Here is a 25,877-nt window from a genome sequence, read left to right on the forward strand (position 1 = left end):
TGAATAATTTGCTATTAAGAGAGGCTGAGAGAAGGAAAAAGTGATGGAAGAAAGATACACCCACACAGTACAAGGTGGGGGATTTAATTTTAGTTGAGTCATAAAGAGTCAAAAAATGAAAAATTATAAGTAAGTTTCACCCCTTAATAATGAAGATGTCATACCCAAAAGTAGCCATATTAACTGGCCTGGGGACAGGAAAGGATAAAGGTATGTACAATAAGGCTTGAGACCATTCATTAGCAAAAAAGAAAAAGAGTAATAATAATCGACATAGTTTTAGAATTGTCTATAGTATAATTAAACAATGGAAAATCCAGGATGTTAGAAAACTTCAGAAATTTATGGGAGGATTTGTTTACTATTCAGCAGAGTCAAAAGATGTGCAAGATTATAACTATTTTTGTGATGTGTAGTAAGGGAGTATAAGAGGAAAGATAGACATAGGGAAGAGACAACTCGTAATATTGCTTCAGTGTAGGACTATGAAGGAGCATGTTTTGAAAGGAGACCCTGGAAAAGAGGTGGTATGTTGTTGAAGCTTAAGGTATTAAAGGTGTCATTATGGATCTTCACAGGCAACTTTCATGTTATATTGTTTTGGGAAGTGAACTAATTGAGATTATTTTAAAGTTTGGTGTAAAAAGCATAGTGTACTCGAAAAGTAATCGTCCACAGCTTGTGGTCTCGTGGTCGCGTTCTCGCTTCCCGAGCATGGGGTCCTGTGTTCGATTCCCGGCGGGGTCAGGGATTTTCACCTGCCTCGAGATGACTGGGTGTTTGTGTTGTCCTTATCATCTCATCATCATTCATGCAAGTGGTAAGATTGGACTGAGAGAAGGCTGGGAATTTGTACGGGTGCTGGTGACCGCGCAGTTGAGCACCCCACAATCCAATCATCATCATCATCATCATCATCATCATCATCATCGTCATCATCATCACCGAAAAGTAATGATTGAGTGTAAGTGTACTTGGAGACAGCAACGATTGGAAGAGAGGCTGTCCTTGGTGTTGAAAATGACTGAACCTGTCATCCTAGCATGAAGAATACTAAGGGTGTGGGTAGTAAGGTTAAAAGTAAATGTTGATAGTAAAGGACCTGGTAACATGGAATACCAGAGCTGTCGTAAGAACTGTGTGCAATGAAAATGGATAAAACCTTAACCTTTCCATGGTCTCTTATCTATGGAGGTTGTAAAGTGGCCATGTAATTTAGAATATTAGGCTAAACCTATTGATGGGTCATCAGGAAAGATAAATTTTTGTGTCACTTTCAAGTCTGTAAAATTTTGTAATTTATGAATGGTTGTCTCACTCCTTTTCGAACGCTGGGAAATGGTTAGTATCTTTTCTACGGGAAGCTAATTTTAATTTGAATACGCTTTGCAAGGGAATGGTATGAGTGAAACTTTCAGTACCAAATTAGGTAACATATCTTCTGATATATTCTGGAACTACTACTGTACAGTGGACGAAAAGGACTGCTTGTTTCTAATTGTTGCATTGATGATTTACCTGATTCATTTGGTGATGCCACTTATGTTTATACATGATTTTGTATATACTGCATTACAGACTTTTGATTAGTCTAAAAAGGAAGAAGAAAGACATTGGCCAGAGTGAAATTTATAGAGTATAACATGATTAATTAAAAGTTACTTTCACATTGGATTACTGTAGGTGGAAACTGGTAAGTAGTCAGACGCTTGTTCATTTATAAGGGAGCGGCAGGTGTTAGGGTATGAGATTTCCCAGACGTTTTGTGGCCAAAGTGTTTGAAATTAGATAATTTTGTTGATTACAGAGGATATGATATGCCAATTTGGAATGTAAAGGAACAAGTATTTTTAACAAAAGATCAGTTCACTGTTCATCTAGAAAAATTGTACAGAGGTTAAAAATTTAATTATTTTGTGGGAAGATTCAGGAAGGAGAAGGTCTTCCAGAAGATAATAATGTAATTGTTGATGTATATACTCTTGTTTTTCTTGCTTTGTAAGCTTGGAATTGGTTCATAGGAGATGTACCTAACTGATAAAGTTCAGGTTGCAATAAAAGGCGCAATAAAAGCCTTCATACAAATCAGAATTGTTGTTGTTCTGGTTTTGGATACAAGTCAAATTCTTTGACTGACATAAGTAGAGTTTAACAAGTCGGTGGTTCACAGACTTCTTGGAGTTTAAGACCGATGAACAATGTAATAAAAAAACTAGCTGAACCCTCACAATAAGCCTATAACAGGATTGGGATAGGAAGTGCTGAGTGGGTGGATTGGGCAGGTCTTGCACCTGGTCTTCCACAGGAATATGTTTCCTATGGCAAGCAGTTGGGAGTGGGAGAAGCCTGGGGATGGACCATGATGTCATTTAGGTTGGATGGGTGACAGAATACCACCTCAGGAGGGATAGAAAAGGTCTTGGATAAAGTTCCCTCCTTCCTCTTTTGTGTGTGCCTGTCAGTAACTCAGTGCTTCTTCTATTCGGTGAGTGGCCACCTTTACTCTTAAATTATATACCTTCTACCAGAACTTACCTGCTATATATCTGTATATGTGTTTGACAAGGGAGTAGGGCTCTGGGTAGTCTATGTCACCATATTGCATCTCAGCATCTTGACACCTTTGCATCTAAGAAGGAAGTTTTCATACATCTCTTCTGTACTGAAATGAATCTGCCAGTTTATACTCTTACTTTGTTGTAATAGATGTCAGGTACTTCCCCTCAACGATCCATGCTAAAAAGACATCAGCATCATAAAACTCACTAGCTGCTCTTCATTTATAGTATAAGGGATTGATTTTTTGAAGTTTCCATCTACAAGTTGGCAGCCACAGATCCAGGTGGAATTGTGGCATCACATATCAATACCACCTCATGGCATATCAAGTTTATACTAGAGCGGCAAGTTTCTGTCTGACATCAATAGTGGTTGTGCGGGATCTGGTGGCTGCTGAGCCAACCTCCAGCAGCTCTCTCCTATAACCATCCTCTGCCACCACAATATAGACAACCAGCAGCAGCCGTTCGACCTACTTGCACTTGGAACCACTATGCAACAACACCTTTGTTTGTTATCCTTGGTGACACAGATAATATGGCTCAAATGGCTCTGAGCACTATGCGACTTAACTTCTGAGGCCATCAGTCGCCTAGAACTTAGAACTAATTAAACCTAACTAACCTAAGGACATCACATACGTCCATGCCCAAGGCAGGATTCGAACCTGCGACCGTAGCGGTCGCTCGGCTCCAGACTGTAGCGCCTAGAACCGCACGGCCACTCCGGCCGGTGACACTGAGATAGCTGGACGGTGATTCTTGCTGCAATATTTGTGTTGAGTCTTTGGATGCCTAGAGAAATGCAAATTAAGTAAATCTCCTGTTTCTTCTGACAAAAGTTGCTATATTACACTGTAGCCTAGCTCTCTTACTGTTGTGTACTGTTGTGTACAAACAGGAACTACTATACCCTCAATTCTACTATACCCTCAATTTTAAATGCCATAGTAATATTAGGCTTATACAAACATGCAAGACTGTGCTTGCTTGGATCACTTAATTCTTCTCTTGAGTATTTGTGGGACCAGCTGTTTGACTGTACCAAAAGTGAAGTAAATTTGTATGGCATTATTAGGCGGGAGTCCTTAATTGGACGCCATTTCAGTTAGTTGTGTGACCTTAACCAACCCCTGTAATGTTACTAGAGAAAGGGGACCTAACAGTTTAATGAGGAATCTGAATACCATGTCATTCCTGGCATATCTTCACATCAATGAGAACCAATTAACCATGATATACAGGGTCTTCAAAAATCAACAGTAATTTTAGTAAACCTGTAGCCTTGTATTCACAAAATACACAATTTGACAATCATTTGCTACGGGGTACAATGTAATTATTTAATAAGAATAAATATGTGAATAATAAAAATGTTAATAATTTGTAACAGATCCTCCATTTTACATTATGTACCCATTCAGTATGAGCTCTAATTAGCTCAAGAAAAGGTTAACAGAAACTGCTGTCAGTCAGCTAATCATGAAGTTATAGTTCTCGGTTGGCATCTTCAGCTTAATGAACACTGAAAACTTTGAAACCTTGGAATTGAGTAGTTTAAATACTAGTATGAAAACTTAAGAAATAGTGTTGGTGTATTCTGAAAACTCTTGTCTAAAATAGAGTTACAGAACCTTCACACTCTTATTTAACCAGCAGCACAGCTTTTCCAACTAGTGTACATTGTTCATATTCAGTTGGTGCACTCTGTGATGACCATTGTTGTCCAGATGATAGTTTGCTTTCCATGAAATAGAGTTTGTTATCGGTATCCTTCTTGCCGCATGGCTTTTCTGTCTGTCAATTTATTGGCATTACAACAAAACAAAATGTTAAAGTTCATGGAAGCAGTTGCCTCAAAATCATTCATATAGGTAGCAAAAGCCTCGCTTCAATTTGTGGATGTCCAAAATAACAGTTTTACACAGCACACAATATGCACTGTACCATTTGCACAAAATTTTTGCAAATTCTAAGTCTGATCACTCAGAACCAACATCCAAAACACAGAGACAAAAGACACATTTGTCACCTCAGCTCACAACCACAGATAGACTTACTGACCGACTACTCTGTATCCAAATCTTCAATGACTTCACTGTTACTTGAGTGGTGGCCTGTGTCAACTTTATAGTAACATCATTCTTTCAAGCACATGCCAGTCAGTGCTAAGCATTCACAGCATACACTCTCATACAGTGGGCTGAAGGAGAGCAACCCAATTTGTAAAAACAAATGTGAAACATCTTACCAAAATCAGATAGTCAGTTTCATCTGATTGCTTTTACTTTGGAGAGGCTCATTTGATCAGTGAAATTAAGCAAACTGTACCAATCTCACTCAAAAACTAAAGCTACTCAGTTTTCCTAAAACACTATGAGTGTGATCAGACACTCCACGGAAAATAAGGAAATTTTATGCAATGATCGAGAATTTACTTTACAATTATGCTTTCTGACATAGTTTCATACTATATTAATATGAATTTGGTGTTACAATATCTCATGTAAACTCCAGTAACTTCTATCATTTAATTTATAATGCAGTAAGTTTGCATAGCAATAAAACACAAAATTTACAATGCCTAAAATAATTGGTTGCTTCACTTGGGAGTTGAGAGTGATAATGTTTCCTTATAACATAACACTTGTGGACACTCATGAGTAAGTCTCTTATTTATAGAGTGCCCACGAAATTTAATATTTTCCTTTTATAATTCAAAATCTACCAACTAGAATGATATGAAATTTGCATTCTTGACCTCCATTGTTGATATACAACATAAAATCTGTAGGTTTTGTAACATCTCTTTTTTATGTAAAAACTGAAGTCCCTTGCATCTGTCTGTATATCCATTATAATCTCAGGAACTGCTGTAGGGACTTCTATCCAGTGTTGTCTAATAGATACACAGATTCACGAGGAAGGTATGTATGTCATTTATAAATGCTTTGTACAATTATGATGAATTAAAGTTAAGTTCTGAAAACAATGCCATTTCCACCTGGTGAACAATCGCAATAACTAGAGAGAGCAGCAGTGCCTCCAGAACGCAACAAGTGTGATCTATTTCATATCTGGTGTGGTGGTCTAGTGATAGAACATGTGGCTGAAAACTGGAAGGGTGTGGGATTGAATCCTGGCTGGATCACTTTTCTCCAGTTTGCTTTGTAACTTAGAATTCACCTGCCAGTGATGTGGACATACACATTTCAAAATATGATAATTTCTGACTGTCAATTTCTGCTTCCCTCAGATTATTAATAGCAATTTGCATTCTTAATGCATTGCAAATTCTTCAAACAATGGGCAGTGAGTTACTCAACTGTAAAATATAGTAATACATATGAGCAATAATGAAAAGATAATGATAGCATCATTGGGTTGTGTTGTGAAACCTACAGTTTGAAATAATCAAATATTTTTAAGCACTATCTTCCCTGCTATAGTTTGAGAACATCTGCATAACGAAGGAACATGTGACTCCAAAATATTTATTCTGAAAAACTACATCAGAAACTTTGCTTTGATTATATAAGTACAGCCCTCAAACCCTTCATTTGCTGAGGACAGACTTGACAACCCTGTGGTTCCTGAACTGGGGACTGGTACACGCCTCCAGTTCTCTGTTACCATAAGCTGTGGGCATGTTTCGGCAACCATGTATGGCCCGGCAGTAGAGCATTGTGTGTCAAGGATCTTGGCTTGACGGCCCGGATTGTGAGGATGGTAAAAACCTCTATAAAAAAAAAAATCCCTCAATCTCAAGGTGGTGCTGTGGTCACTGATGAGGTGCATGGCTGTCAACATGGAACAGTTGTTAATGAACAACCTCTGTGGAAACTGTCTGCCACACCTCAGTTGTATGAGGCTTACCTAGGCACATGGGGCTCCGTCTAGGTGGACTTTTATCCCCATAGTTGCTCGTGGGACCAGGGTGGATCCTTCGAACTTTTGTCTGCCACCTCTGCACCACATTGAACTACAGTAAAGATGTTGTGACACGCAGAGACTTTGTGGACATCCCCAAAGAAGAGCTGGAAGTTTAATGGGCCCAAAAGGCATTGTAGATGTGCAGAATAAGGCGGGTTTTCTTTGCTTAACCGTGCAGCTCTATGTTCCCAACCCAATACTCTGTTTTAAATGCCAGCTCTTTGGGCATACCACTCTTGATGTAAGGGAAAAGCCACTTGTGGCAAATGTGGTAAGGCTGCCCACGAAGGAGCCAGATGTTCATGTTCTCCAAAGTGTGTGAATTGCTCTGGCTCTCCCCATGTCTGGAGTAGGGACTACTGTGTCTTCCTTGAAGAACAGAAGGAAATTAAAACAACAAGATGGATATCCTATGGTGAGGCCAAGAATATTTATAAGAACATGCAGCCCCCAACGTTCTGTATCTCCTTTGCTTCAGTTGTTAAACAGCCAGTACAGAAAACCAATGCTGCTACACAAACAGAGGTAGCTAGTGTTAGCACTAGTACCTGTGTTTGTCAGTGTTCTTGTGCTGCTGCGGTTACTTCACAGCCTACACTTCCTTCCAAAACATCAGAAAAATCTGTGGTCACTAATGTTGCAGAGCTTCCTGCTCCCCCAAAGGTTCAGTCTGGTCCACTATCCAGCACTGCTGCTACCACTACTGTGATTGTAACTCTGGAACCTACCCAAGGCAAAAAATCAAAAGCCAAGCCCACCACTGATGGAGTCATGAAGTAAACAGTCCAGTAATGTCGATGTCATCCTGTCGAATGTCTCTGCTGAAGGGTACAGCTAATGAACCATGATGTGGGACAGGGGCAATCATCTCGCCCCCACCAATTATGGGCTCCCCTCCCTGGTGGAAGCACAGGCCGAAAGTACATCTGTGATAGATGGCTCCTACATTACAGTGGAAAATTAATGGGCTCAGGACACATGTAGAGGAACTGAAACTGCTAACACAGAATACCCCCTGTGCCTGTGTTTACAAGAAACACGTTTAAAAAGCCACTGACACCCCTGTGCTACTGGGTTATAGCCTTCACTGAAAAGATGATGTGACTGGGAACAGAACCAAGGAAGGGGTTGCTGTGTTTGTCGATAATACACATCACTCCTCTGCTCTTCCTCTGGCTACTGACGTGCAAGGAGTTACTGTTGAAATTCATGTGTGTCAGAGGGTCACTGTTTGCTCACTGTGTCTACCTCTGCAAGATGCAGTAGCCTCTGAGGCTCTTCTAGATCTTGTGGAACAACTCCCGTGACCATTTTTTGTCATGTCTTGTGTGGCTCAACCTCAACTTGCCCTCAGGGTCAGGTTTTGAAGAGCCTCATGATATCTCATGGCCTGTGCGTCGTCAGCATGGGTACTCTCATCATTCCTGTACTACTACTGGGTCATTCTCAGGCATCAACCTTTCTGCTCTCCAGCCCTCACAGACTCTCTTCAATGACCTACAATCTAGTGACCATTCACCTGAGGAGAAGCCACCAGCAAAGCTAACTGGACACTGTTCAGTCAGCTGGCTGTGTTTAAACACTGTAATAGCATCCAGGAATGGGTAGACCACATCATATGAGTGATCCATCATGCCACTTATCTATCAATTCCAAGGTCTTCAGTTGGTAACCTGTACCTTGGTGGACAGGCAAGTGCCATTCAGCAATTTGGGGCAACCGTGTGGCTCTCCAATGTCTTAAATGCCGCCCGACAACCACTTGGCCTTTCAGATCACAAAAGCCATTTCTCTAAATAATTAAGGAGAGCAAGAAAAGGATGTGGCAAGTGTTCGTGGACTTTATCAATCGTTCCACTTGTTCTACAACAGTATGGGAAGCCATCTGGAGGATTTCTGGTAAACACAATCTTTTACTGATGGCAGCAGTGCTGAAACAAGGGTGTCTCCAAACAACAGCTGGAGGTATCTCTCAGATGGTGGCAGAGCTTTTTTGCAAAAACTACTGCCAATGCCAGCCAAGATCCGGCACTTTGCTGCTACCATGCGTCTGTAGAGAGCCGCAAGTTGGCCTTCGGATCCCACAATTCTGAATCTTACAAGGGTGGTTTGAAAAGTTCTTAGAACAGAATAGGAAAAAAGTATCACATCACAGAAACTTTTTTCATTTTGTAATGTAGTCTCCTTGTAGATTAATGCACTTGATCCAACAGTGTTCCAGTGCCTTGATCCTATCTCAGAAATGAGTTTGTCAACTCTGGCTATCAATTATTCGTTTGAAGTGAATCTTTGTCCAGCAAGAAAAATTTTCAGTTTTGGGTAGAGATGGAAGTCTGATGGAGCCATATCAGGTGAATAAGGCTGCTGTGGCAATGATTCCTACCTCAGTGCATGTAATTTTGTCATGGCGATGGCACATTTGTGCGGGCGCACATTGTCTTGATGGAAGATGACATTCTTCCTTGCTAAACCTGGCCTTTTTTCGCGTATCTTTTGTTGCAATTTGTCCAGGAGATTAGCGTAGTATTCTCCAGTAACTGTTTGCCAAGTGGGGAGATAATCTACAAACAGAATCCCCTTCGCGTCCCAGAACACTGATGCCATGACCTTTCCCGCCAAAGGAAATGTCTTTGCTTTCTTTGGTGGCAGTGAATCAAAATGTTCCCACTGCTTTGAGTGTTGTTTTGTCTCTGGGGTATAGTGGTGCATCCAAGTTTCATACATGATATACACTTCAAGATTGCAGCACTTCTTTCTCCTATATCATGGGACTGGGTGGATGGAGTGACTTCAGCCAAGTTTGACTGGGTATATAAGGCTGCTAGTTGCCGGCAGATGTCAAAATTTGATCGCTTCGTGCCACAACAGCTGACACCATAGGAAATAACTGCACGACGTTCCTTGGTTAATTTCATGGAGAAGATTTTAGACAATGCGACGCTGTCAGTTTTGGGCAAAGGTCTTAATTTTGCACCTACACCAAGTGCAGTACCTCTTATAAGTTTCGTAAGTGGTGTTGAACAAGCTGTACATCACCTTCCTATGGACATTGCTGAAGAAATAAGATGGGAAACTGGTTGGGTTCTTCTGAAAGCTCCTCCCCAATGCAGTAATATAACCGCTGAAGAAAGGGCTGCACTACAGAACCTTTGAGAAGATCCGGAAATAGTGGTGCTTAAGGCTGGTAAAGGTAATTCTACCGTTTTGTTACCTCGTGGGTTGTATTTGGAGAAGACGTGTAGTCTACTTAGTGATACTATGTATCGGAGAATTGATCAAGACCCAACAGCAAGTGTGCAACGGAAGACGTGTGCACTTTTGAGCTCTTCCTTGCTAGCTCCAGAGACCATCAAGCAGTTAAGACCACATGGCAGTGTACCACCGAGACTGTATGGTCTTCCTAACGTGCATAAAGAAGGTCTGCCTTTACGGCCTATAGTGAGTAATATTGATGCACCCACATATGATTTAGCCAAACATCTAGCTTCATACACGGAACTCTGCTGATTTTATCAACAGACTGGCAGCTCTCCACTTAAGTGGTTCAGATCTTCTAGTGAGTTTTGATTTAGTTTCCCTTTTCACAAAAGTACCTCTTGCAGATTCTTTGATTCTAATTGGTCAACAGTTTGAATCAGACATTACTGCTTTGTTTCAACATGCTCTTTCCTCAACTTATTTTATGTTTAACCAGGAATATTTTGAACAGTCTGACGGTGTCGCCATGGGCTGCCCTCTGTCTCCTCTGGTGGCTAACCGTTTTATGGAGGAACTAGAGAAAGATGGCTGCCTTCCATTCCTGGGTGTTTTGGTTAAACGGAGGTGTGGTGTCACCGCCAGACACCACACTTGCTAGGTGGTAGCTTTTAAATCGGCCGCGGTCCATTAGTATACGTCGGACCCGCGTGTCGCCACTGTCAGTAATTGCAGACCGAGCGCCGCCACACGGCAGGTCTAGAGAGAGACTTACTAGCACTCGCCCCAGTTGTACAGCCGACGTTGCTAGGAAAGGTTCACTGAGAATTACGCTCTCATTTGCCGAGACGATAGTTAGCATAGCCTTCAGCTAAGTCAATTGCTATGACCTAGCAAGGCGCCATTTCTCCTTTGCTATGTATCTAATGAAGCATGTACAGTAACAAGACCAATGTTCACCAATTATGGATTAAAGTTAAGTATTCCAGAAGCTACGTACTTTTCTTTATAGCATTCATTACGTATCCTGTTTCAGACCTCACGCCAGCCTGTGTGAGTTTATAGCGTGCATTTCGGCTTCGTCAAACAACACGGTGTTGGCACTTCTGCCGGCACTTCAGGAAGAGTGACGGCACAGTGGGACATTCTGTCTATCGTAAACCCACTCACACTGATTTGTATTTGCATTCTTCAAGTTGCCATTACCCATCCCAGACCATGAGTGTACTTAAAACCCTTGTGCACAGGACACATACGGTGTCAGATACAGAGAATTTGCCTAAGGAACTTGCACATTTGAGGACAGTGTTCAGAGACAATGGGTACTCGACCCGCCAAATTAACAGGGCCTTCTCAACTAGAGCCAGGAACTGGGAAATGGATAAAGAGGAGAATGCGCCAGCCAAGTCCCTAGCTTTTCTTCCCTTCGTTGGAAATATCTCCTTCAAGATAGTGAGGATTCTTAATAATTTTCATGTGAAAGTGCTTTTTTGCCCGCCTTCTAAGATTTCGGATTTGCTGGGATCGGTGAAGGATGATATGTTACTGCGGAAGGCGGGGATTTACAAAATACCATGTCAATGTGGTATGGCCTATATAGGAAAGACAACGCGTACAGTGGAAGAGTGTTGTACAGAACATCAATGTTGCACTCACCTACTGCAGCCAAGTAAGTCTGCAGTTGCGGAAAATTGTAGTTCTAACGGTCATTCAATGGAGTACGACAAAACTTCGATTTTGGCCACAGCAACAACTTTTTGGGACTCCATTATCAAAGAATCTGTTGAAATACGCATTGCGGGAAATCTAATGAACCTTGACAGTGGTTACCAATTGAATAACGCATGGAATCCCATCATCTCAGAAATTTGCTCGAGACAAAGACGCCAGAAGACTTCGATAGCTGCGGCCAGCGACAGTACCGATGGCAGCTGAGTACTACAGTTCCACCAGTGAGGGCGCTGTCTCTGGGTGGTGTGGCCCATCTGTCTCCGCAACTGCAACGCATGTGCGGCAGTACTATCAGTGCACTATAAAGCTGGAGCGGAGCACATCTTCGTCAGTCCTCGTTCGGCTCACCTGAAGATGGCTGGCAGTTGTCCAGCCGAAATATCGTGCAGTGAAGTTTATGATGACCGACTGCAAGCCCGAAATCTTTTTGAACAATGTGGGATTTGTCTGATACCTGACAGTTGTCATAGATGTGTATGAAAGCAATGATGTACCAAAGTACATCTCAGGCATGCAGTCCTATGGGTTCAGTCATGTTTTGGGCTGGTATCATTTACTGATGTCAGACACCTCTCTTTCCTATGAAAGATCATTTGAGGGCTGTGTATTAGCTCGACAGAATCCTCCACCCTGCTGTCCAACTACCCATGATGATAATTCTTGAGCATACTGTGCACACCTCATGAACATTGTCCTTCAGAAAGCAGGATTCAGCTAAATGGAATGAGCTGTGAAATTTCTGAACTGAAACCGATTGAATATGCTTGGGACTCATTTAAACTTTCTGTGCAACATACCAGGTACCCTCATAACACACTGAATGATCCTAGGGGGACCACTGACCACTGTTGAAGAGTGGGACAGTATGCCAAGTGAGATTCGAGCATAATACAGTGTGGGAGTTGAAGAAACGTGGCGTTGAATGTTACCCACAAGCAAAGTTTGATTTCACAGATGCACTTTCAGACAGGCTGCCTTTATTTTTGTTGTTTTGTTTTAATTTACTGTAAAGCTGTTTCATAACCCAAATTCTTTCATTCTCTACTCCCTTTCAATCAAATATCAGACACCTTCTCAGACAACCAGCTTGAGCAGTTTACATAATCTTTCAAATAAATAAAAGATTATCATTTGTTCTGCACTGATTGAGTACACAAGCTTGATTTATAATCTGTAAGTGTTCTGTACTATAAAGTTAAGCTACTTTGGTCACACACCTGTACAGTTTATTCAGATTTTTTTTTTCAAGTTTCTCTATCTAAGCCTCTTGATAGGGAAACAAATTTGGTTTTGTTGTTTCAATCAAAACAAATTTGTTAATGCTCTAGAAAACATGTTTGAGATTGGATTATGTGTATTGGTGTTGCAAGTGAAAAATTTGAATTTGTAAAATTTTGTCAGCACTTGGTATTAATTTGCTTTAATAATTTCATTGAAAATAATAGTGCTACTATGAGTATGTTGGGTTTTTGTTGATTAAATTTGTACCCTGTATTTCTTGTTGCTCATAAAATTTCAAGAACTTTCAATAGTCTTGGCCTGATTTGTTTGCCAAATATATTTTCAATTTTCTATGTGGAAACAGTTTTGTTGTATTCCTATTAATACTATTTCATTTGAGCAACATGACTTAAATTGAGAGAGAAGTGATCCTTATTTCTGGACTCTTATCATGTCAGTATCCATAGAATGGACTCTGTTTTTGGTCTGAATATTACATCCCCCCCCCCCAAAAAAAAACAACACCTTGAAAGTACTCAAAGTATTAACCCCACCAGCGACATAACCTATAAATAACCTAGGTCTTGTGCACCTTACACTGACCTGTGTAACAGAAAGAGAACAAATTTCATGAAAAACAGTCGTAGTTGCTTCCAGCAAGGCAGCTTTGTCGTGAATGTACGCAATAGTGTGTTCTAGTTTTATTGGATACAGTAAATGCTGGCATTCAACTGTCCCCCCACAGAAGAAACCAACAGAGTCAACAAATAGCTGCTAATCAATACAGTAAGGAACCCTCTTCCCCCATGAACCATGGACCTTGCCGTTGGTGGGGAGGCTTGCGTGCCTCAGCGATACAGGTGGCCGTACCGTAGGTGCTACCACATCGGAGGGGTATCTGTTGAGAGGCCAGACAAACATGTGGTTCCTGAAGAGGGGCAGCAGCCTTTTCAGTAGTTGCAGGGGCAACAGTCTGGATGATTGACTGATCTGGCCTTGTAACATTAACCAAAACGGCCTTGCTGTGCTGGTACTGCGAACGGCTGAAAGCAAGGGGAAACTACAGCCATAATTTTTCCCGAGGACATGCAGCTTTACTGTATGATTAAATGATGATGGCGTCCTCTTGGGTAAAATATTCCGGAGGTAAAATAGTCCCCCATTCGGATCTCCGGGCGGGGACTACTCAAGAGAATGTCGTTATCAGGAGAAAGAAAACTGGCATTCTACGGATCGGAGCGTGGGATGTCAGATCCCTTAATCGGGCAGGTAGGTTAGAAAATTTAAAAAGGGAAATGGATAGGTTAAAGTTAGATATAGTGGGTATTAGTGAAGTTCGGTGGCAGGAGGAACAAGACTTTTGGTCGGGTGATTACAGGGTTATAAATACAAAATCAAATAGGGGTAATGCAGGAGTAGGTTTAATAATGAATAAAAAAATAGGAGTGCGGGTTAGCTACTACAAACAGCATAGTGGACGCATTATTGTGGCCAAGATAGACACAAAGCCCATGCCTACTACAGTAGTACAAGTTTATATGCCAACTAGCTCTGCAGATGATGAAGAAATTGATGAAATGTATGACGAGATAAAAGAAATTATTCAGGTAGTGAAGGGAGACGAAAATTTAATAGTCATGGGTGACTGGAATTCGTCAGTAGGAAAAGGGAGAGAAGGAAACATAGTAGGTGAATATGGATTGGGGGGAAGAAATGAAAGAGGAAGCCGCCTTGTAGAATTTTGCACAGAGCATAACTTAATCATAGCTAACACTTGGTTCAAGAATCATAAAAGAAGGTTGTATACCTGGAAGAATCCTGGAGATACTAATAGGTATCAGATAGATTATATAATGGTAAGACAGAGATTTAGGAACCAGGTTTTAAATTGTAAGACATTTCCAGGGGCAGATGTGGATTCTGACCACAATCTATTGGTTATGAACTGCAGATTGAAACTGAAGAAACTGCAAAAAGGTGGGAATTTAAGGAGATGGGACCTGGATAAACTGAAAGAACCAGAGGTTGTACAGAGTTTCAGGGAGAGCATAAGGGAACAATTGACAGGAATGGGGGAAAGAAATACAGTAGAAGAAGAATGGGTAGCTCTGAGGGATGAAGTAGTGAAGGCAGCAGAGGATCAAGTAGGTAAAAAGACGAGGGCTAATAGAAATCCTTGGGTAACAGAAGAAATATTGAATTTAATTGATGAAAGGAGAAAATATAAAAATGCAGTAAATGAAGCAGGCAAAAGGGAATACAAACGTCTCAAAAATGAGATCGACAGAAAGTGCAAAATGGCTAAGCAGGGATGGCTAGAGGACAAATGTAAGGATGTAGAGGCTTGTCTCACTAGGGGTAAGATAGATACTGCCTACAGGAAAATTAAAGAGACCTTTGGAGAGAAGAGAACCACTTGTATGAATATCAAGAGCTCAGATGGCAACCCAGTTCTAAGCAAAGAAGGGAAGGTAGAAAGGTGGAAGGAGTATATAGAGGGTTTATACAAGGGCGATGTACTTGAGGACAATATTATGGAAATGGAAGAGGATGTAGATGAAGATGAAATGGGAGATAAGATACTGCGTGAAGAGTTTGACAGAGCACTGAAAGACCTGAGTCGAAACAAGGCCCCGGGAGTAGACAACATTCCATTAGAACTACTGATGGCCTTGGGAGAGCCAGTCCTGACAAAACTCTACCATCTGGTGAGCAAGATGTATGAGACAGGCGAAATACCCACAGACTTCAAGAAGAATATAATAATTCCAATCCCAAAGAAAGCAGGTGTTGACAGATGTGAAAATTACCGAACTATCAGTTTAATAAGTCACAGCTGCAAAATACTAACGCGAATTCTTTACAGACGAATGGAAAAACTGGTAGAAGCGGACCTCGGGGAAGATCAGTTTGGATTCCGTAGAAATGTTGGAACACGTGAGGCTATACTAACCCTACGACTTATCTTAGAAGAAAGATTAAGAAAAGGCAAACCTACGTTTCTAGCATTTGTAGACTTAGAGAAAGCTTTTGACAACGTTAACTGGAATACTCTCTTTCAAATTCTGAAGGTGGCAGGGGTAAAATACAGGGAGCGAAAGGCTATTTACAATTTGTACAGAAACCAGATGGCAGTTATAAGAGTGGAGGGGCATGAAATGGAAGCAGTGGTTGGGAAAGGAGTGAGACAGGGTTGTAGCCTCTCCCCAATGTTATTCAATCTGTATATTGAGCAAGCAGTAAAGGAAACAAAAGAAAAATTCGGAGTAGGTATTAAAATTCATGGAGAAGAAGTAAAAACTTTGAGGTTTGCCGATGACATTGTAATTCTGTCAGAGACAGCAAAGGACTTGGAAGAGCAGCTGAACGGAATGGACAGTGTCTTGAAAGGAGGATATAAGACGAACATCAACAAAAGCAAAACGAGGATAATGGAATGTAGTCTAATTAAATCGGGTGACGCTGAGGAGATTAGATTAGGAAGTGAGACACTTAAAGTAGTAAAGGAGTTTTGCTATTTAGGGAGTAAAATAACTGATGATGGTCGAAGTAGAGAGGATATAAAATGTAGACTGGCAATGGCAAGGAATTCGTTTCTGAAGAAGAGAAATTTGTTAACATCGAGTATAGATTTAAGTGTCAGGAAGTCGTTTCTGAAAGTATTTGTATGGAGTGTAGCCATGTATGGAAGTGAAACATGGACGATAACCAGCTTGGACAAGAAGAGAATAGAAGCTTTCGAAATGTGGTGCTACAGAAGAATGCTGAAGATAAGGTGGGTAGATCACGTAACTAATGAGGAGGTATTGAATAGGATTGGGGAGAAGAGAAGTTTGTGGCACAACTTGACTAGAAGAAGGGATCGGTTGGTAGGACATGTTTTGAGGCATCAAGGGATCACAAATTTAGCATTGGAGGGCAGCGTGGAGGGTAAAAATCGTAGAGGGAGACGAAGAGATCAATACACTAAGCAGATTCAGAAGGATGTAGGTTGCAGTAGGTACTGGGAGATGAAGAAGCTTGCACAGGATAGAGTAGCATGGAGAGCTGCATCAAACCAGTCTCAGGACTGAAGACTACAACAACAACAAGGAACCCTTCCCCACCCAACCCCAACCTTCCACAATCAAATGCAATCCACATATTTCCATACATGCAATAGTAAGGAATGGCCAAATACGAAACACATGAGTGTATTGGTGTGCAGTCATTCATAACTTAGCCCACTAAACATATGACAAAGAGATCTCTTCCAGTAACATTAGAAGTTACATTCAGAGCAGCGGACGCACGCTGTAGAGGAAAGCAGTGCTTTCTGAAGTTGTCATTGATAGTGTTAGGCTGTGCTCCAATGTCTATTCTTCTAGAGGTTTTACCTGGGACGTAAGGTGAGCAGCTCTCCCATATTTCCCAGGATCTCCTGTATAATAGCAATATTTTCATAATCCTGCCAGCTTCATTACTGACCACCAGTTTCTCCCATGTATTTTGTCAATAATCACTGTTGCAAGTATTAATCCCATGAACTACTATTGGTAGTTCAAGTTCCCTGGCCGGCCGCTGTGGCCGAGCGGTTCCAGGCGCTTCAGTCTGGAACCACGTGACCGGGGTCATGGATGTGTGTGATGTCCTTAGGTTAGTTAAGTTTAAGTAGTTCTAAGTTCTAGGGGACTGATGACCTCAGATGTTAAGTCCAATAGTGCTCAGAGCCATTTAAACCATTTTCAAGTTCCCTGAATTACTCATCTTGAAAAGTTTTGTTCGACTATCAGTATGGTTATTGACATGTGAGAGAGCACTGTCATGCTTTGCATGCTCTCCTGTTTTCATGTATTAAGGTCTGTATGAAATACTTGCTAATTTTCTTTTCAAAATTACAATGTTAAAGTTCCTACACTAAGCACATATAGTTAAACCATCAGAATGGTAGAAACAAACTCACCCCACAGAACTTTATTATTCAGATCATTCATTTTGTTGGCCTGATTGCAATGAGCTAGTTAGTTTCATCAGAAATAATGGCCATCAAAAGTTACTGCAGTTATAAAATTTTGTACATTTAGTCATAGGGAAAAACTTATGAGTTAACAGGTAAATTCAGAAAGAAAGACCACTTCCAAATTAAAGAGGCTATTTTTCCCCTTTGTTTCTAATAATCAAAACCTAATTAGTTTAAAAGATATTGTTAGTTAGAGATTTCACCTGGTCATAACTTCCAGTGTTAGTTATAGCCAAAGTAAAGTGAACTGTTCACTCCATCTGTATTGCGTGAAATTTTAGTTTTGAAGAAATAAGAACTATTATGCTCTGCGTATGTCCAAAATAACTACCTGTCTGTAAACATTAGAGACTGTAAGTGACCTGGTCATCACTGGTAGGATCTTAAAGCGATGATAAAAGACTGGTAAACTTCTGAGCTTAAAAAGAAGTGTCTGGCTATTTATTTTAATAAGTCCTACTACAGCACTTTCGGGTGATGATCCAGCAAAATTGCTCAGCTATCGAGTCTTATTCGGTAAGAGGTAGGACTGGTTTACATGACAGACATGATCTGTTTTTGGCTGCTACAGAAAGAAGACGGTTTGGCCCAAGGGAGTGCGAGGAGTGGAGAAAGAATGACATAGTGTAGGCATCTAGAAGGTACATGTTAGAAAATATAAAATAAGAAACATGTTTTAAACACTTGAGTTATAGTCATTTCTTAATGTATACCACAAGTGAGTCTAATTACATGCTTTTGCACTCTAAAAGCTCTCTCTCGGTTTACCGAGATACTCCAGAATATGATACCATATGACATGTAGAGTCAAAGTAAACAAAATATGGCAGGTTTTTTTTATATTATATCTCCATTGTCACCCATTCCAAGATAATTTGACATAGTTGTGTAGTGGAAGTTTATTACAACTAACACTAAATCTCCCTTAAACCTCACTTAAAATCTTGTTCAGTTGTTGGTCATCTCCCCTAAAACCATGATCAAATGTTGGTTGCCTTACTGCTACATATCATCTGTCATTTAGCTGTGCCTGTTTGCAACTTGAAGCTCCAAGGCAGGGATAAGAAGAATGCCTGTTGCAAGCAGTCCTTTCACCTGGTAGGCCATCCAAACACGCCTCCAAGCATGACTCAAACTTTCAATGTCACTTATGATTTGTGTGTAACACCAGTGACAGTGGAAGTTTACGTTGGTCCTGGACATGTGTTCAGATAGTCCCACTTCTTAAGGTGATAGTTCCCAATAAACAGTAAATAAGTGTCCAAAATCTGGTCTGCGTCACATGTCAAGTTGTATTAGATGAATAAGATTGTGACAACTATGTTAGTGAACTAATTTAATTGATTAGAGTGGGTACCATAGACAGTACTTCTTGACATAAAAATATGATGCCTATTGTGATTCACTCCTCGATCGTTGCCTCATGTGGTAACTGTTTGGAAGAGCACGAGAGGAACTGTGAGATTGATGCTCTGAACTAGTTGTGAAATGTGCTTGGATGGTTCATTTGGTAAGAGTGATAATGACCAAGGCTAGAGTAAAGTCCCTAGTCCAGCACACACCTTTAATCTAGCACAATGCCTCATGATAGCCTTCACATCATCTCTGAGCTACAGCTTCATTCTACCTTATAACTTGACTATTGCTCTGTTGTTTTATACAAAAGTCATGCACTTTCTGATTTACTGTGAATTTCTTTAGTATTTCCTTTTCTAGAAAGTTCCTGTTCCAACATACACGGATTCAGAGTACCTACACTATTTACATAATGAATCATGGAGCCGACAGGAAACTGACCACCTGTTTGATTTATGTAGGCGATTTGATTTAAGGTTTATTGTGATGAAAGACCGCTGGGATCGCACTCGCTTTGGTGATAGAAGTGTTGAAGATCTAAAAGAGCGCTACTACGAAGTCTGTGCAGTTCTTACCAGGGTATGTTCATTGTTCATGATTCTTCATTTTGAAATTATAATGTGTTTCTTCTGTAGAGTTAACAGATTTATATGTTCTTACCTATACCACTCATTCAGGTGCGGGCCAGTTCAAGTGCAGAAGCAAAAGTTTACGTGTTTGATGCAGACCACGAACGGCGAAGGAAGGAACAGCTGCGGCGGCTTTTTGAAAGAACACCTGAACAGGTAAAATTATGTCTTAGAAGCATTATAAATAATCTGTATGCTCTGTAACAACATATTGACTTTCCAGTCACATTTACGTATTATTAACTTCACAGTTGAAGTGAGGGTGTTAGGAAATTAAAGTTGAGTGCTTTGAGTGAGGCTCAGTGAGTTCACTCAGCAGCAGTATGAAGGCTCATTTCTCAGTTGTTTACCATTGTGAATGCTGCTTCCTAACAGATAATGCAGAAGTATGAGAAGCCATGGCACTTGTAACCATTTTTTATTTATTCTGTATTTTGTCATAATTTTCTTGCTTTTCTATACACTGTGGGACATCTTTTAACAACTAGCTGGCTCTGCAAAAATCATTTTTGTCATTGTGGGGTGGTTTCTTAATGAAACATGTTTTGCTTGCTCATATTAGGCATCTTAACTGTATTCTGCAGTTGATAGAAATGTGTTCTTCAGTTTCTGAGCTGAGCAAACACTGTAATGAATAGAGACAAATAGTCTCTATTGACATGAGACGTTAAGTGATGGATAGCCATACAAACAAGGCATTGGACAGTGTGTGAATACAGTCAGACCACAGAGGTGATAGAATGTGTGCTCTGAAAGAGAATGCATTGAGTGTGAAAGAAGCTATTTGCCTACTCTTTTCTCTCAACTACGTAGCAGCTAAAGTAGCAGGATTGAGGATCACAGTTATCAAAACGAGATTTGTTGACCGAAATCTGATAGGCATTCTTCTCAATTTCCCTGAATAGATAGCTCTATCGTTAGTAGGTATGATGCAATAAACCACATATGCACAAAATGTGGAAAAGCTTCTCAACTCTGTCAGAGCAGCATGTACAAAATAAAATCAGTGTTATTTAATCTTAGACAATGAAGTACCATAGTAAGACCAACCATATTGTATATTTCAGAATGATCTAAAAGAGGCAGAGTGGAAAATGATAACTGAAAGACTGAAATATACTAAAAAAAAGTGGGACCTATTAAAAGGAAACAGTTACACAACTTGACACAGCAAGAATTGGTTCAGTTAAATAGAGCATTATAGCAGAAATGAGAAAGAGGATACAGTATGTAGCATTTTATATGCTAGTTTTCGTTATATTGTATTCATCGCAGGTGCATATGGAATAACCAAAAAGACACTGGACACATATTTTGTACGCCAGAAGTTTAAATACGCATTGTGCCATCCAGATTTAATTTGTTCACTTTGTTATGTTTGACAGAGAGTCGTAGTAAGTACACTTTTTAACAATACATTTTATTATCCAGATTTAATTTTTTTATTATGTAAATCAGAGAGAGCAATTGCCAGGATCACTTGTTTGAAAAGGACAGTTGATTTACTCCCTCCTTTTATGTCCTTGCAAGGTGACAAGGATACAGGAAGTAAACAGCAATTCCCAGTAACATTTGCAAGAGTTTATTGCACAGTGGTTAACAATACATAACATCTGGTATCACAGACTGAAGGCTTTACGGGAACTGTTACAAAAACAATGTAGTGCTCTGATGTGTGCACAGCTGATGCCTGGTGATGCTCGGCAAGGCACAGCAGGTGCCTGGTGATTGGTGCTGCAGTGAGACTAACTGTGTGAGCGGCCTGATGAGGGCAATTGATGCTGTGGCAAGAGGGGTGTGCGGGCACCTAGTGAGACAAGCAGTGTCTATAGCCCAAAGAGCCATCAAGGCCGTGACAGGCATTGGCAGTCGCTGGTGAGGCAGTTCTCAATCAGCAGTGACAAACTGGGGCGCAGTGGGGCTGACAGCCCTGTGAAGGTAGTGGTGGCAGCTGGGAGGTAACTCTTAACCAACGGTATCACCTGAGACGTCAGGATACCAATGGAGTGCGCAGTATTAGGAGCTAGTGAGTTGGCAATGATGTCATCAGCTCTTGGGGACTGATGGAAGTAACAACTAGACCAACAGTGGCCCATGATATGGATGAGCCAGTGAGACAGATGGTGAAAATCTGACTGATGGTCCAAAAGTGGCGAGCATAATTGCCCAGAGCTGGAGAATCTACTGCCTGGTAGTGGCCTCATTGTGAGTTATAAAGGCAGGCAGGTTGATATTTGCATAATTACGTGATTGATCGCAGTGGTGCTACAGACAGTGTGTACTGGATGAAAAAGTTGTTTCACAATCGCAGTGCCACTATAGGCTGTGTGTGCGCAGTTTAGCGTGAAACTAGTGCTTCTAACAAGGAAATACATGTGGCTCAGTTATGAGACAACCCACAGGATGTGAGGTAATGTTGGTGGTTGTAGTGGCCTGTTTAATGGCCAGCTACAATAGCCCACCTCCTTAGGAGGAGATGGCAGGGCCGAGATAGCAGAGCCATCTTGGCCAAAATGAAAGAGAAAGAAGGAGAGAAGAAGTCAGAGACGCAAACCTAGGCAAATGGGCCATTAGGAGCACCAAAATGGGTGATAAGAAAAGGATGGACCAGAAGATTGTTAGTTCCTGCAGGAAGTGAAGGCGACAGCCATCTAGTAACGAGGGCTTGCAAAAAAATATGCAAAACAGTACATGCTATGATGAACAGAGGAGCATGTCAGGGGCAACAAGCACCACTGAAAATAAGAATAGCATGACACCCATGCATCCAGAAAAGAAGCATGTGCTGGAAACACAATTTACTTCACAAGGTGGGCAACAGGTGCTGGGTGTGGAAGCGCCGAAAAGACACAGAAGAATGCTAGAATGGACTGAACGGTGTCCTGTGACGCGGGAAACAGAGAGACAGCATTGTCATGCCATCGGCGGCCAATGGGAGACTAGCTCGACCAACAGCGACCACCTGAAACACAGTAATGCCTGTGAGCCATGTAAGTATTTGAAGGGTCAGTAGCAGCCAGTGGGAGCAAGGAGCTCAGCCATCAGTGGCTGCTGGAGATGTGAAGGTAATGACAGGATGTCAGCACAGCAGCAAGGCATACATCGAGACACTGGTGGCGTGGCCAGATGCCAATAGGCCAGTGGGACATCAGCTGGGACGCCAGTGGGCTCGGCCAAAAGCGGTTGGACCATTGGGACATTGATCAGATGTCTGCAGCTGCCATGAGGTTGACTTGACAAACATGACTGCTGGATGTTCAAACAAATTTCGGGCTTGCAGCCGGTCGTCGTTCAATACTTCGCACGATATTTCAACTGGGCACCTGCCAGTCATCTTCAGGTGAGCCGTCGAGGAGGACACAGCAGCAGCCACGTCCAGATGTAGGCCGCCTGATGAAGATGCTGGGGTTGCTGGAACAACCGCTTCACCAGCTTATGTGTCTGTACAGCGCCGGTCGCACAGGACAGTGGCCACAGATGAGGCGATGTGTGTGGGATCACATTGCCTGCTTTTGACTGAAGGTGGACAAGCTTCCAGTGATGGCCTTGAGGATGATGAAACCTGTGGGATGTAGGGAAGTGACAGCCGAAGGAAGCATGGCTAAACCAGTGGCGGCTGCCAGAGGGAGGACACAGTTTTCTGGATGACAGGCTTCAGCGGTGGAGAGGAGTGTGGCTCAACATGTAACAGCTGCTGGTGACGTGACTGGGTCTCTGGAAACTCTGTCCATCAGCAGCTGAGCAAAAAAAGTCACTATCCACAGCAGCCACCAGCCACGTCTCTCAAATGTTGGGCATCGGCAACCAGGGAGCGTGGCAGCAGCTGGCAGGATGACAGGTGTTTGGTTCGCGAGGCAGGCAGATGCGCCGAGTGAGACAAGATGTGTTAATTCATTAATACAAGATGTTTGATTATTAGTTGACAGCCATACCTGCAACTGATGTATTGTGGCAGAGCTGGAACACCTCATCACCAGCTTTTATCTCCTTACACAGTGGCAAGATCATAGGAAGTAACCAGGAGTTCCTAGTGAGATCTGGTAGAGTCTGTTGCATAATATTTAACATCTGGTACGATAATATTGTAGGTTCTTCCAGATCTGGTCTGGACCCAGTATAGTGCTATAACATTGAATTGAAATTGTATGTTACAAAAATTCTCATCTTGTAATAACATTCCCTGAAGTCTATGAGGTGTGTCAGAAGTGCTGCTCAGCATCTACTTTTGTTATAACAGCTGTGCTTTTTATATATAACTTGGCAGTGAATAACCTCCTTCAACAATTACCTTCATTTTTGTACTCATTCTGAGAGAGATAATACAGAATATTTCCATTGTATCTCATTGGGATGTAATGTTACATACTTCAACTTTGTAATGTTAACATGCTATTTTACATTTGCAGAAAAGACATTTGTCTGCATCACGTTATTTCCTTGTATGTGCTGAATATTAATGTTGTTGTTGTGCCTGAGACAAGCTTGAGTTCTTTCATTATTATGATTATTATTACCCCCTGCCCTGCAGTGACTGCCAGGAGAGAAAAATGTAGGTGGTGTATGATCCATATGAGCTGCAACAGGGAGAGGTGGTAGACTGATGGTGCACATGAACATCAGATGGAAGACAGGGCAGGACAACATTCGATGGAAGTTGCATGACTCGTTCTGGAGCAAGAGGGTTTGCTGTTTCATGAAATATAAATCCAAAAGCATGGAAGGAGTATGTCCCAAAAATATTATATACTTTGGAGTCAGCTGCTGCTAGAAAATTTACTGGATTAGCGACTTGGTTGTTAAGTGAATAAAATTGGAAGTTTTCCTAGTAAGGGCCCATATTGATGTCCATAGGACCAAAGCTTTGTCTCAGCTCTGCAAGGATAGTGACTCTAAGTAAGTGGATCAATTACTGAGAAACCACTCTCATACAAGTGTGTGGTTCCAAGCATATTGTTGAACTGAGCAGTTATTTTAAACAATTGCAGCACCTGTTCATGAGGAAATTCTTGTTGGAAATTCCCAAATTTTCTGCAGTATGAAAGTTTTATCCATCATATGGAAGAGAATCCTTCACCTTTAGAAAGTGCACCCACAAACTTTCTGAAAGTTGCTAACTTTCTCATTAACCCCAGACTTGCGACCAGTCAATGCGACAACTCCATCTGTTGCAGTCAAGGAAAATTTTCACTACAACAATTATGCTTTCTAAGCAAGAAAATTTATTGTCAGCCACAGTTGTCGTGCATTGGGATCAGATCAAGGAGTTCTCCCCCACAACATTGAAATCAGTGTCAATACCACTCATGAAAATGGCAATCTGAGTAGCATCAATTGTAGCATTGCTTTTGTCCAAAGCTAAGGAGAAAATAACCCAATCTTTATCTGTATTTGAACTGCACTTCCATGTTGCTCACAGTTTCTTCAGTACATCTGTAAATGCTTCACATTGACAGAGGAAATACTTTGAGAAGAATGATTTCAGCTGTACATAAAATTTTTGCAGTATTCACAAAATATTCTTTTAGAAATTATCCATTGCTGAAAGAAAGCGCTGCTTTTGCTCTTTTAAGAGCTATGAGACAGATCTGTTTCATTTCTGTATCAAATTATTCTCTTCATGTAAATTTGTTACAAGAACATGCTTACTTCTTTATTTCTGTGCAGTCTTAGCTTTAGCAGTTTTGCCTTCTTTACTCAGTATTCTAATTCATAGCTAATGTCTCATGAAGCAATTGGAAATGTCACATCACATTATACTTCTTCAACACCAACATTACATCAAAAAACAGTCACTGAGGTCCCCTCTGTTTCAATAAAAAAGTAATTTTTTTCTCACTGTAGGTTCAAACATCAAAGATTCATTAGATTTTCATTTCAAGGATCATAACTTCTCTTAGACCATTTCCATCTCACTAGTTGTGTCTTATTACCTCATATTAGATCTCAACATAGATAGTGCTGACAAGACAAGGTCAACAATCTGTATTGCTGGGCTTACGTCTATTTAAAATGCCAGAACTAGAATGAGTAGCGAGATGGAGAACAACTTGTGCTGACAGAGTGGGGATGAGCCTCTGCTTGCACCCATACCTCTCAATATCCGCATTTGCTCAGCCTGGTCTAGATTGTGATCAGCTTTTAGCCAATATTAGTAATATAATACCTGTAACAACTAGGTAAAAATACTGTAGACGGAAATTTTGGGTAATTGTGTTACATTATACTTGGCATCAGCAGCTAGAGACTGTGGTCATGT

At 41.1% G+C, this 25,877-nt stretch overlaps 1 protein-coding gene across 1 annotated transcript in view; it reads left to right on the forward strand.

Moving 5' to 3' along the window:
* Window positions 1–25,877, forward strand: part of LOC126262627 (DNA methyltransferase 1-associated protein 1) — an 81,106-nt gene that overhangs the window by 39,491 nt on the left and 15,738 nt on the right. The window contains exons 4-5 of the mRNA XM_049959385.1: window positions 19,353–19,571; window positions 19,670–19,777. Coding sequence (XP_049815342.1) covers window positions 19,353–19,571; window positions 19,670–19,777 — 327 coding nt within the window. The remainder of the gene's footprint in view (window positions 1–19,352; window positions 19,572–19,669; window positions 19,778–25,877) is intronic.

The sequence above is a fragment of the Schistocerca nitens genome, chromosome 6 (assembly GCF_023898315.1).
Source record: "Schistocerca nitens isolate TAMUIC-IGC-003100 chromosome 6, iqSchNite1.1, whole genome shotgun sequence".
In the NCBI taxonomy this organism is placed as follows: Eukaryota; Metazoa; Arthropoda; class Insecta; order Orthoptera; family Acrididae; genus Schistocerca; species Schistocerca nitens.